General features: G+C 44.5%; 1 protein-coding gene across 5 annotated transcripts in view; it reads right to left on the bottom strand.

Moving 5' to 3' along the window:
• Positions 1-536: 536 nt before the first annotated feature.
• Thoc5 (THO complex subunit 5) overlaps positions 537-13,483 on the bottom strand; it is a 38,191-nt gene continuing 25,244 nt past the window's right edge. For all 5 annotated transcript variants that reach the window (XM_026413339.2, XM_026413337.2, XM_026413340.2 and 2 more), the window contains exons 14-21: positions 11,343-11,444; positions 9,576-9,672; positions 8,890-9,004; positions 7,515-7,618; positions 7,299-7,386; positions 4,502-4,617; positions 3,636-3,826; positions 537-706 (exon numbers count right to left, since the gene is read on the bottom strand). In XM_026413339.2, coding sequence (XP_026269124.2) covers positions 643-706; positions 3,636-3,826; positions 4,502-4,617; positions 7,299-7,386; positions 7,515-7,618; positions 8,890-9,004; positions 9,576-9,672; positions 11,343-11,444 — 877 coding nt within the window. In that variant the 3' untranslated portion in view covers positions 537-642. The remainder of the gene's footprint in view (positions 707-3,635; positions 3,827-4,501; positions 4,618-7,298; positions 7,387-7,514; positions 7,619-8,889; positions 9,005-9,575; positions 9,673-11,342; positions 11,445-13,483) is intronic.

Raw genomic sequence — 13,483 nt, 5'->3', positions numbered from 1 at the left:
GAGAGAATCCAGCCATCATGGATAATGAAAGTAGTAGTGAAGAGCTGGAGCAGGAGGAACAGGAGCTTGTGCTTGTTGGCTCTGACTTTGGCTTCTCCACCTAACAGCTGAGACCTAGGAAAATAAATATGAAGATAAGAAACGCTCTGCCCCAAGCCAGGTGCAGTGACACATGCCTATAATCCCAGCAGCTCAGGCAGCTGAGACAAGAGGATTGCAAGTTCAATGACAGCCTCAGCAATGGTGAGGCCTTAAGCAACTCAGTGAGACCCTGTCTCTAAATAAAATACAAAATAGGGCTGGGGATGTGGCTCATTGGTTGAGTGCCCCTGAGTTCAATCCTTGGGACCCCGCTCCCTGCAAAAAAGGTATGTTCGTACTAGAAGATGGCATCTCTTTACAGAATCAGAATCTCTTGTTTGCTTTTCTTGGCCACCTTTTAAAACGCTCTTTCACACTGTATCATGGCTCCCAGCTGCCCTCAAATCATAAAACCAGCTCCTCAAGGAGGCACAAACAAAGGCTGTTTGGTCAGGTGACACTTTAATAACCTTGTATCTCCAGAAACTATCAAGAGCTACATGTGGCCAAAGCAGAAAGCAGAGGCCTAATACTCTGGGCAGCAACAGGCAGAGTAGCAGGTCAGCGATGGCTGAAGAATCCTTGAGGATGGTTATATTTAAACGGCTTCATCCTGCTTGGACCCCTAGAGAAACAGGAGAAGGAAAAGCAGTTAATACCATGCCTCCCAGACTGATAAGTTACAGTTCACTCACAGAGGGAATATCATGTAGCTGTTAGAAAAAAAGAAAGGGGGACAGAGATATATGACACAGGACATTGTGAGAAAAACAGACTGTAATACAATAAGGTGTGACACTATTTTTGTAAAAAGTCCCTATGTGCTTGCAAATGTGTAAACAAAACCTGGAAGGGCCCTCAAGAAGATGGGCACTGAGGGGACAGGGATTGGGCACCCTCACTTTTTAGATTATTATTGTTTTTTTTTGTTTTGTTTTGTTTTTAGAGAGAGAGAGAGAGAGAGAATTTTTTTTTAATATTTATTTTTGAGTTTTCGGTGGACACAACATCTTTGTATGTGGTGCTGAGGATCGAACCTGGGCCACACGCATGCCAGGCGAGCGCGCTACCGCTTGAGCCACATCCCCAACCCAATTATTATTGTTTATATGTGTGTATTGTGTGTGTGTGTGTGTATATATATATATATAAAATAACAAACATGCTTTGTTTCTATAATTTACATCATGTAAAGAAAAAAATTAAATATTCCTTGTAGGGAGATTCCCATGCAAGCAAGAGTCTGAGGCAGGAAGATCATGAGTTCAAAGCCAGCCTCAGCAAAAATGAGGCCCTAAGCAACTCAGTAAGATCCTGTCTCTAAATAAAATACAAAACAGGGCAGGGGATGTGGCTCAGCAGTTGAGTGCCCCTGAGTTCAATCCCTGGTACCAAAAAAAGATCTGCACTATCTGCCAAGAGCTATGGGTTTATACTTACTACCTCTTAGGTGCCACTTCTATCATTGTACAAATTTTACAGATGAAGAAACAGGTTCGGGGGGGTTAAATTATCTGCTAACACTGTATGGCCAGGAAGAAACAGAGCCAAAATTTGATAACAGGTCTGATGCCAAGCCTGTTTGCCCCAGGAAGGCTGAGAGTCATGGCTGGGCAGGGCAGGACCTGAATCCAAAGCCTTGATCCTGTGAAATGTAGGTGCTTCAGCTGTAATTCTGGGTGCCCTAACAAAACTTCACATGGGGCCTCTTCCTTACAACTCCACAAGCAGTGGATGCCCAGCAATAAAAGACTCCTTCCCCATTTCTGTCTGTCTATGATTGAAATTCAATGGTAACCAAAGTGATGTCCTGCGTCTTGTTTGTGTGCATGTGCATGTACGAATGTGTGGCAGGGATTATAAAGAGGGGAGAAAGATTTTTATTCCACCACCAGTGGCTGAGGGTGTACTCAGCTTGCAGTGCTTGGCACTTGACACACTCCATCTCATTTAATTTCATCCTCCCAGTAACACCTGAGGCAGGTGCTGTTACAGATGAAGAAACTAAAGCTCAGAGGGGTTAAACATAAGCTTAGCCTAATCACACAGTCAGAAGCTGGAATTTGAACTTTGCAGAGCCTCTTTCTGGCACTGGAGTCCTGGCTCACATCTATGACATCACTTGTCTTCCAACACTATAAGAGCACAGAGTCACCAGGTTTAGGTACAGTGCTGATGGAGAAGCCTTAGCCTGGCAGTCCCTGGCCACGGGCTAAGTTGCATCTTAGGTCTCCTGCTGCTCACACCAGCACTCTGAACTTGGTCCCTTGGTTCAGTCCCAATCCCAGTGATCATCTGGACTCTGGGCCAAAAGCTTCACATCTCCCATCTGCCAGTCATGGAGTTAATTAGATCTGAGTCATCAAAGCAGCACCTTTCCACAGTGTAGACAGAGGAGTTAACACTTCAGGAAATGGGTCTTTTGGGAGAGATCTGAGAAGAGGAAATAAGCACAGGGCATATGGGGGCTCCTACCCTGGAAATGTGCTACAGTGAGCTGGGAGGGTAGGAAGAGCTGAGGTCTCACACTGACCCACAAGGGATAGCAGATCCTAGAAGATTCTACAAGAGTCACCAGCTTTGCCTCCCTGCAGCCACATGGGAGTTTATTATTAGTTAACACAATAAACCAACCCAGTGGAGGTGCTGGGACTGCTTCCTGGGGATGGAACTGCATCTGAGAACAAGGTGAGGGCAAGGTATAGCACCATTCAAACTGACAGGGACAAGAAGGGTGGCCCAACTAGAAAGAGTTAGCTCGAACTCCACTTGGAAAGGAGGCCTGAGCAGTAACTTCAGTTTTAAAATGTATAAAAACAGGAATTAATGGATGAAAAGAAAACTAATGCCAAAGAGAAAGGAAAAACAGCCAGAACTGACGTGAGCCCAGATACTAAACATCAAGGTAAGGTACTAGGATCTGCTGGCATATTCTGAGGAGCTGTCTTATGCCAGGAACTACCTGGAAACCACATGAATCATCTTGGATTCACAATGAGCTAGAAAGATATGCTTTTACCACTTCAGCCGTAGGGAAAGAGGCTCAGGGCTGAGTAGTTGCAATGACTCTTCTGTGGTTTCTGCACTCATCTGTCTCACTTGGGAGCTGGTTCCTCTGTGCTGCTGACTATGCACAACCAGAATCTCCAGACAGGGAGCACTCTAGAAGACTACCCGGGGACTATGATGTGCACATTTCTTAAAATACTTATTCAGATAGTTAAAAGCAAACAGACCCTACTGTTTTTCCTTAGAAAGTTCTGGAAGTTCAGCCACATCCTCTCGGTTTGTGGCCTGGCACTGTTTCCTTGGTTGGCTGTTCATGGAGAACAGGTGAATCAGGCTGCAGGACTCAGGAAGGAGGGCATAGCTCTCCTCCAGGAAATCTGGCAGTAGGATTTTAATTTCTGCTCTGAACAGAGGTAAACGCACCTCAAAAAGCACATACCCTCTATGTCTGGCCCTGAGAGAATTGGTCTCCTTCAAGACTCTGATCTCTGCTCCATCTCCCTTCAAGAGGTCACCAGAAGGTTGAGGCCTGGGCCCTCCCTCACCTGAAAAGCCGCAAACACATCTTCTCCTGAGGAAATTCCTTGGGCCCCTCCACACTGTCATCGTGACTCTCTGTCTCCAGGTAGACATCCAACAGCACGCACAGCCGCTGCAGTTGGTTGGTTAAGAGCTGGTGGCTGGGCCGGGGACCGCACAGCTCCTTGTAGCACACATTGACCTCGCTCTCCATGGCCTGTGTGGGTGGGAAAGCCAGCACCTTAGCACTACCTTCCTGAGGGTGGCTCACTGCATTGGCCAGCCTTTTGTCCCAGGGTGAGTGTGAGGGTGCCACAGGAACTGTGGCTGTGCCTCAACATGAGCTACGCCTGCAGATAAAGCCAGACTGCCTCCTACTGAGGCCTCCTTGTCCTCTATACAATAAGGTTTTCCTGATCCTGACCCATGACTTTCCCTGCCTCAAATACCCACAGCCAGGAACACATGTATGGAGAGAAAGAATCTTGAGACAATAGCCAAGTCAGAAGGTACTAGTATTAAAGACATCCTTTATAGCAATAAGGGTACTACCAAGTCATATCAGCAGGTGTAACCCTAATTAAACAAAGTGATTTCATCAGTTTCTCATTCCAGAGCTTCTGTAATGCTTCTGAGTTTACTCATGTCTTCACAGAAGTCCAAAACAACAAACTTTTAAGGCAAGCATTCCTATTTTATAAAAGGGGAAACCCATGAGCACCAAGGTAGGTGAGCAAGTGAGATGAGCCTAAGCCTTCTCTTATTATAGGCTTTGGCATACTTAGTGCCCATGACCTCAGCTGAGACAGGTTGTGACTGCCCACCTCTCCACAAGGCTTTTCTTGTTCCTCCTGTCACCCCTCACCTCCTACCCTCACCCCATGGGCCTCACCCGAATGTTGTCATCATTGCTGTTGGTTTTCTCCCCTTTCCAGTTCAGACAGAGCTGGAAAATGGGTGGGATGGAAGAGTAGCCAGGGTTCAACACCACAGCAGCCTGGAGTTTGGCTGGGAAGAGAGGAGAGGAAAAATTAGTTCTACCACCCAGTTTCCCAGTATGGCAGCCTTCCCACAGTACCCAAGGCCAGCTCAGATGTCTCCTATTAATCCAAGTGCTGCAGAGTACACTCTGGCACTAATTGTTCTAGAATCTCCTAAGTGGAATTGCAGAATGTGAGGTCTGGTAACTCTGGTCCCTTCAAGGACTTTGTTCTACTTGGTGTGCCACAGAGCTATGAACCCTCCAGCATCTGGCCTACCTTGGGTTTACCCACAGGCTCAATTTGCCATTCTGAGAGAATGTTTATTGTTATTTCTTCATATGCCAGGTTAAGGTGTGGTGTGGTGTTTTGTTTTGTGAATTGAACCCAGTACCATTTTACCACTGAGCTTCATCCCCAGCCCTTTTTATTTTTTCTTTGGAGACAGGGTCTAAATTGCTTAGGGCCTTACTGAGGGTCTAAATTGCTGAGGCTGGCCTCAAGTTTTTGATGGTCCTGTCAGCCTTCCAAGTGGCTGGGATTACAAGTGTGCATCACCATGCCAGGCCCCCTAGCCCTTTTTATTTTGAGACAGGATCTCACCTAAGTTGTTGAGGATTTTTCATATGAAACTTATTCTATTGTTTTTTTCTTTTCAACAATATTGTTATAGGGGCTGGGATTGTGGCTCAGTGGTAGAGCGCTCACCTAACACGTGGGAAGCCCTGGGTTTGATCCTCAGCACACATATAAATAAAAATAAAATAAAGGTCTAACTACAATTAAAAAAATAAAAAATAATAATATTGTTATATAATACCAGCAGTTATATAAAACATTTTGTCTATTCTCTTTCTTTTGTTTTTTATATTTTGTTATATAAAATTCTTTCTTTCTTTTCTCTTGTCCTTTCTCCAGTTCTGGGACTGAACTCAGGGCTTATGCTAGGTAAGCACTCTATCACAGAGCTATGCCCCTAGCCCTGAAATTCTTTTAAACAGCCAACATTTGTTGAGTCCTTACTGTATTCCAGGCACTACTAAACACATTTTATTCCATCCTAACTATGATTCTGTGAGATGGGTACAATAATCCTGATATACAGTTTATTATGTGGCAACTGGGGCTGACAGAAACTACCTCACCACCAAAGAGCTGCAAAGCAGTAATGCTGAGTTGAACCAGAACTGCCTGATGTCAGAGTTGCACCCATAATTTTTAAACAAAATATCTGTATTTCTAACTATATTCATTTTTCCTCTGGTGACAGCCTTTGTCTTTTTCAACGGGATGACATTTATCCTCTCTACCCATGGGCACTGTCTTAGAACTTGCTGTGATTTGCATATGGTTTGAGTGTGTCCCCTGAAGGTTTATGTGCTAGAAGGTTGGTTCCCTGTGTGGCAGTGTTGAGATGGGGTAGAACTTTTGAGAGGCAGGCCTAATGGGAGATGATTAGGTCTTGGAGTTAGACACTGCCCTCAGAAGGGATTAACATAGTTCTGGTGGGATTCTGGTTAGTTCTCATATAAGTTGCTATAAAAAGAGCAAGCCTGGTCCATCCATCTCTCTGGCTTCCTGTTTCACCATGAGCTCTCTTCCACAAATGCTCCTGTCCTTGTGATACCATTGATAATATTAAGTCCTTACCAGAGATCAAACAGATGGGCCACCTAATCTTGGAATCTCAGCCTACAAAAATGTGAGCTAAAAAAATCTCTTTTCTTTATAAAGTATCCAGCCTTAGGAATTTTGTCACAGAGTCCCCAAATGGACTAATACAGAACTAAAAACAACTTCTATAGCTTGGTGATTATAGCAGCAAACCTAGGAAGTGAGTTCTTGTGAATAGGGCCAGGCTTGCTGAGGCTGGGGTGAGACAAATTCCTTGAGCACAGGATCTGAGTAGCTCCAGCAGGAAGCCTCAGAGCCAGATGCTGGAAGAGGTGTGAGGAATCACAGCTTTTGATGCCTCCAAGAGGAATACAGGAGTGGAGAAAAGGAAGGGGATCCAGGGCCCTGCTCTTTTTTATTTATTTTTAATTTTTTTTTTTAAGTTGTAGCTGGACACAATACCTTTAGTTTATTTATTTTATTTTTATGTGGTGCTGAAGACTGAACCCAGAGCCTTGCACACGCTAGGCAAGCACTCTACTGCTATGTCACAACCCCAGCCCCTAGGACTTGCTTTTTTTTTTTTTTTTTTAATATTTTTTTGTTGTTGTAGTCAGACATAATACCTTTGTATTATTTATTTATTTTTACGTGGTGCTGAGGATCGAACCCAGGGCCCCACGTGTGCTAGGTGAGCGCTCTACCGCTGAGCCACAATCCCAGCCTGGACCTGCTCTTTATAACCTGAGAGTGACACCTCTGCCCTTCTGAGGAGAGGATGGGGGTCTGATGCTTGACAGTGGTTAAGCAAAGAGTGGAGGGCTCAGGCTTTGAGGTCATCCCAGGTGATCTATAAAATGGGAAAGATCCTATCATCCCCAAGACTATCGTGAGGATTAAATGAGATAAAGGGTAGACGTGAATGCATTTCAGAACAAGTGCTTGCTGAGAGAAGCTCTCACAATCACTATTTGCTAAGTCTCTGCTGGCAGGATTCCAGGATCTTTTGCTTCCTTTAGGCCACCCCCAGGCATGTTTGATTCTTGGTGGCTCCCCTTATCTAGAACCATTGTCAAGAGCAGAGAAATCACCTACCTGTGCCCCTTTCAACAAGCGCCATATAGTAGAGATTGGTGTCCCCAGCCAGTCCTGCCTCTACAATGTCTTTGGTAAAATGCAGATCCTAGAATAAGCACCATGGACAAAGATTCAGTTGTTGTCTTCTCTAGTTAAGCCCCTTGCACTTCTAGAATGGGCAGGAGCTAAAAGGTGACATGATCAGTATTTGTGACCTGTCACTCCTCCACTTACCATGTAATCCTCATGAGCAATTGTCACCCACTTCACCAGGCGAGACACAACCTTGGCAGGGAAGAGATACTGGCAATCGCTGGTAACTGGCACAATGCCATGTTCTAAATGATAGCAAGACAGGTGATGTCATGTGTGGAAATCATGTACCATAGCTAGCATCTGTCCAGGGCTCTCTGGAGGACTATGGTGGCCCTCTATCTGTCCAGGTACACCTGGCACTCAAGAGACACAGGCATACCAACCTGACCTTCACGCAGAACTATGTGCATATGCACAGACCCAGCACCAGCATTCACAGTGCTTTATCCTTAATGCAAATGTTGGCCAGCAAAACAAACCCTGAGGCCAGAACTAGTTTCTGGGACTCTGCAGCAATGACTGTTAATTAGATCAAATAGCTGAGAGGGCTGCCGTTTTCACAGCTGACCTTGATAGAGGAAGCCAGTGAAGTGTTCTGTGTCAGTTCCTCTAAGGGAGAAGAGCTGGAGAACTGCTCCAGGGTAAATTCCTGCTGGCAATTCAATAAGCAAATATGCCAACACAGTAAATGCTGTCCTGGATGACAATCATTCAACCTTGGGACAAAACAAATTCAGCAATGCTGATAGGGAGCAAGGCCTAATGGACAGGCAATGCTGCCCTGCAGGGAACAGGGTCCATGTGGAACCAGTGAAATAGCCTGGGAGGTGGGATCTCTTAATGGGTTATGGAAAAACAATGCTTTTCCTGACAGTGACTCAGAAAGATCTGACTCCCACCCTGCAAGTGCTGTACACTCTGTAAACCAGTTAAGTATTTACCAAATGAATAAATTAAAAGCCCCAGATGGCTACTACCTAGGTCAGAAGTTCATCAGAATCACCTAAGAGCCTAGGAGAAAACACAAGGACTCATACTACCCTAGGGAGTATCAGATCAGTAGGTCTTGAAAAAGAGATGAGAGTGTAGATCCACAGTACAATGGTATTCAAATGAGCTGCATGTGAGCGCCATGAAGGCAGGGGCTCTACTGTTCTTTCCCCTTCATTATGCTTGGCACCTGGCATGAACCAGATTCTCATTAAATACTTGTCAGATCATATCATCATCTGTGATGAATGGATCTAGGATGAGCTGCCCTGATCAGCCCATGAACTTGTGACACCCAAAGGTTTGGGGCCTCTTCTGAGAAGGCAGGACAGCCCTCATGATTCTGCAGGGAGCTCAGAACTCTGCCTAGAAGGGTCTGCAGCTCTCCCCAAAGGCCCTGACAACATCCCTGCTCAGTAAAGCCATAAATCCATGTCTCTTTGATTAGAATTAGGAAAAGCTTATCATTTTTGTCCTGTGTTGTCTGAGTGGCTGTTAAATCCCAGTCCCAACAGTGACTTACCCAGGGATGCAAACTGTTTGTGGAGGGCCAAACGGGACTGTACCCTGGTCTTCAGCAGTTTCATCGTGGTTTCCATGTGGCTGGCACTCAGTGAGTGGTCAGCGATCACCGTGTGCTGTGAATGACAATGAGAGGCACATACCTGACAGCTCCCCCACTTCCTCAAGGGATTTGCCAGCCTGCACAGCCTGAATCATCCATGCCCTAAGGTGCATGCCACTTAGGAATGGCAGGGTTTACCCACTATGAATGGCCACACATTAAGTCCTCGAAGGAACAACATAAGTTGCTGGGTTCTCAAGAGACTGTGGCCAGCTCCTGAGAAAAAGCAGGCTTCTGCTAAGGTGCCTGGTCCTCTGGGATTTTGTTCATACCTCATTTTTGGCATCCTTGCACACAAAACTGAGGGTGGCAGAACCTGAAGCCATGTTACACCCAGAGGAAGAATCCAAGTTACCTTGGTCTAGAAAGCCACTAGGCTTACAGAGAAGGCAAAAGGCACATTAATACTCATAGCCCCAGACATTTGAGTGTACTGAGTGGATGGACAGAGAACAGATCACAGTCCCAAATAAAGACATTCTGCTAAAATAAGCCCACAAAGGCCACCAGAAGACTTTCTGGAATCTATACAGGAGAGGAGACATAGAGCCCTTTGTCCAAAGAGACAGGGTTAGTGTACATACCTGGGGCTGCTCTTTGGGGAAGTGGAGGCCACCCAGCTTCTGTACCCACAAATAGGGGTGACCCAAATCAAGTACATAGTCTCTCAAAGTCAGGATGCTACAGAAAAGAACACACAATAAGATTTTACTCTCTCTCTCTCTCTAAAAAAAAAAAAAAAAAAAAAGTGTCCGCCAAAAACTAAAAAAAAAATAAATATTAAATCAATCTCTCTTTCTTTCTCTCTCTCTCTAAAAAAAAAAAAAAAAAAAAAAAAATTATTTAAATAATGTCTGCTATAGTCCCTGGATACAGCCTTCTCCCATCCTCCCATGTCCTATAGACAGGAGGGTTCACAGACTGAACCATGTTCACAAACAGGCAGCCCACAAAGCCACTTCACTTCATCAGTTCCTTACTGGGAATTTCATCTCTCCCATAATTGCTTTCTTCTTTCCCCCCGCAGCCCCAAGTCAAAAGCAAATAAAAACCAAAACGGCAAAGGGTGCACTGATCTCTTCATTGGCCTACCAATTTATAAAATGCTGGGGCTGGGGATTTGGCTCAGTGGTAGAATGCTTACCTAGCATGTGCAAGGTCCTGGGTTCAATCCCCAGCACCATGAAAAAAAAGAAAATGTTTCATATGGGCTAGGGATATGGCTCAGTGGCAGAATACTTGTTAGCATGTGTAAGGACTTGAGTGTGATCCTCCAGCACACTGAAAAACCAAAACAAAACAAAAATGCTACATATTTTTAATATGTTTTTTTTTTGTTGTTGTTGTTGCTAGGTTTTTAAAAAAATTGTACTGGGGATTAAACCTAGTGGTTCTTAACCATTCAGCCACATCTTCAGTCCTTTTTTGATTTTTTTTTAGTTGTAGAAGGACACAATATCTTTTTTTTTTTTTTATAGAGAGAGGAGGGGGAGGGGGGGGGACTTATTTATTTATTTATTTATTTAAGTTCTCGGCGGTCACAACATCTTTGTTTGTATGTGGTGCTGAGGATCGAACCCGGGCCGCACGCATGCCAGGCGAGCGCGCTACCTACCGCTTGAGCCACATCCCCCAGGACACAATATCTTTACTTATTTATTTTTATGTGGTGCTGAGGATCGAACCCAGGGCCTCACGCATGTGAGGCAAGCACTCTACCACTGAGCTACAGCCCCAGCCCCCTCTCTTGTTTTTTGTTTGCTTTTTTTTTTAACTATTTTTTTTTTTTTAGTTGTAGATGGACATAATACCTTTATTTTGTTTTTATGTGGTGCTGAGGATGGAACCCAGTGCTTCACACATGTGAGGTACGCATTCTTATCACTGAGCTACAACCCCAGTTGCCCACCCCCGCCCCACCTTTTTTATTTTGAGATAGGATCTCATTCAGTTGCTTAAGGCCTCACTACATTGCTGAGACTGGCATTGAATTTGTGATGCTCCTGCCTCAGCCTCCCAAGTTGCTGTGATTACAGGTGTAAACCACCAAACCTGGCTATATATGTGTTCTTTCAGTTTTTGTTTTTGTGGTGCCAGGTACTGAACTGAGGGCCTTGTGCATATTAAGCAATCATGGGAAGCTACAACCCCTGCTCTTATCATAACATACTTTTCAACTTTTCTATGACATTCCTTTGCCTTGAAAGCAAGAAAAGTGCTGCCTCCTGTCCTGGGATCTGTCTTGTCCCCTGGGTGGCCACTGGCCCTAACAAATCTCCACCTTGGGCTTGAGCCACCAGAGATACTCAAAAGCATAGAGGTTGGGAGAGAATAAGACACAGCAGACTCACCCAACTTTATCAAACTGATACTGATTGGCTGGATTCGGAGTTTTCTTTCCATGATCTCCAGGATACAAACAGCTCAGGACGGAGTCAGGAGATAGCAAGTCCCTGCAAAAGGGAGAAGAGGCCACAGTGAGAATGCCAGCCAGAATCTTGCCTTGAGGTAGACCTGTGCATCCGAAGGTGAGTGCTTTCTACGGGCCAAACCTTTTATGTGCGTGACAACCATAGGAGGTAAGGAGAAATATTATTTCCGTTTTGAAATACATGGCTTCTCCAAGCTTACACTACTGGTAAGTGCTGGAGCAGGGTTTGCACAGTCTGATAAAAAGGAGTAATAATTTATATAGATATTTTGTGGGGGTACCAGGGGTTAAATCCAAGGGCGCTTAACCACTGAGCCACATCCCCAGCTCTTTAAACTTTTTTTTTTTTTGAGACAGGGTCTCACTAGGTTGCTTAAAGTCTTGCAAAGTAGGTGAGGCTGGCTTCAAATCTATGATCCTCCTGCCTCAGCCTTCTAGGCTACTAGGATTACAGGAGTATACCACCACACCTGGCTAAGAATAGTATTTTTAATCACCAAGTCTTTTTTTTTTTTAATATTTATTTTTTAGTTTTCGGCGGACACAACATCTTTGTTTGTATGTGGTGCTGAGGATCGAACCTGGGCCGCATGCATGCCAGGCGAGCACGCTACCGCTTGAGCAACATCCCCAGCCCATCACCAAGTCTTTTATAAAACCTACCCCTTCACCAGGCACAGTGGTGCATATCTGTAATCCTAGTGGCTCAGGAGGCTGAGGCAGGAGGAGCCCAAGTTCAAAGCTAATCTCAGCAAAAGCGAGGTGCTAAGCAACTCTATCTTTGAATAAAATACAAAATAGGGCCGGGGATGTGGCTCAGTGGCTGAGTGTCCCTGAGTTCAAACCCTAAAAAAACCAAAACAAAACAAAAAAACCCAACCTCTTCACTTCAAGAATTGTATGGTGGCCAGGGCCTTACCCTGGAGGAGCAAACCTGCGCACGCTAGCAATAATTATAGTAATAATTAATTTTGTTTACATGTGAAGTTAGGTTTTCTGGTTGTTTTTTGTGTTTTTGTGAGCACCCAAGGCCTCACTCATGTCAGGCAATCATTCTAACACTGAGCTACATCCCAGACCTACATTTTTATTTATATAAACTGCATGTATTTATGGTGTTCAGTATGATAATTTGATATATACATACAATGTGTAATGATCAAATCAGGGTACTTAGCATTTCTATCTCCTGAAATGTTTATCATTTCTTTGTGTTGGGAACCCTCAAGCTCCTCTCTTCTAGTTCTTTAGTCCTTCAAAACGTATAGTAAGTTATCATTCTACTATGCTGTAGAACTATGCTGTAGAAGTTATCCCTCCTATTTTGGACCTGTTATCCAATTTCCCAGCATACTCCCTTCCCAATAAATATTATTTTCACAAAGCACAACACATCCCTTTCCATTCCAAAGAGAAAAAGTATAGAGCTTTGACTTAATCTCATGATAATCACAGAAAAAGCCCTCCTTTATAATCCTAGAAAAAGATAACATTACAGGTGCTAGAGACAAGGTGACGCAATGCTATAAGCAGAGAAAGACAGTTTCACTGTTGCCACCGACCTAGGATGGTTAGGAGACAGCATGTAATTAAATGCGACAAGCAAGAAGAGATGGTGCGGGGATAATGTAGTAATTTTTATCACAAAGGACAACAAGGCCATTGTTTTCTTGAACCAACAGGGGTTCTCCTTCATCTTTCTAAGGACAGCATCAGGAGCTACTCATCAGGACATGAAAAACGTGCTACTGAGTCACAGGAATGCCTTTAGGAACTTAACATTAGGACAGTGGTAACTGCTGGCTCTTCCCTGTTCTGCCTCAGAGTCTCTCTGCTGCCCCTGGGCCTCTGCTCTTTTCTCTGTCTCACACAGAGAACTGGCCAGAAAACTTAAGTTTTTCGGTCTTTCAGTCTTCCAGCATGTCAAACATGCTAAGCTAGCAAGCTACCACTGAGCTACAACTCCAGCCCCATCTTTTAGTCATTTTTTGGGGGGTATTGGGAATTGAACCCAGGGGTGCTTAACCATTGAGCCACATCTCTAATCCTTTTTTATTGCGA

This window comes from Urocitellus parryii, chromosome 3, assembly GCF_045843805.1.
Source record: "Urocitellus parryii isolate mUroPar1 chromosome 3, mUroPar1.hap1, whole genome shotgun sequence".
Classification (NCBI taxonomy): Eukaryota; Metazoa; Chordata; class Mammalia; order Rodentia; family Sciuridae; genus Urocitellus; species Urocitellus parryii.
This window is presented reverse-complemented; position numbering and strand designations above follow the sequence as displayed.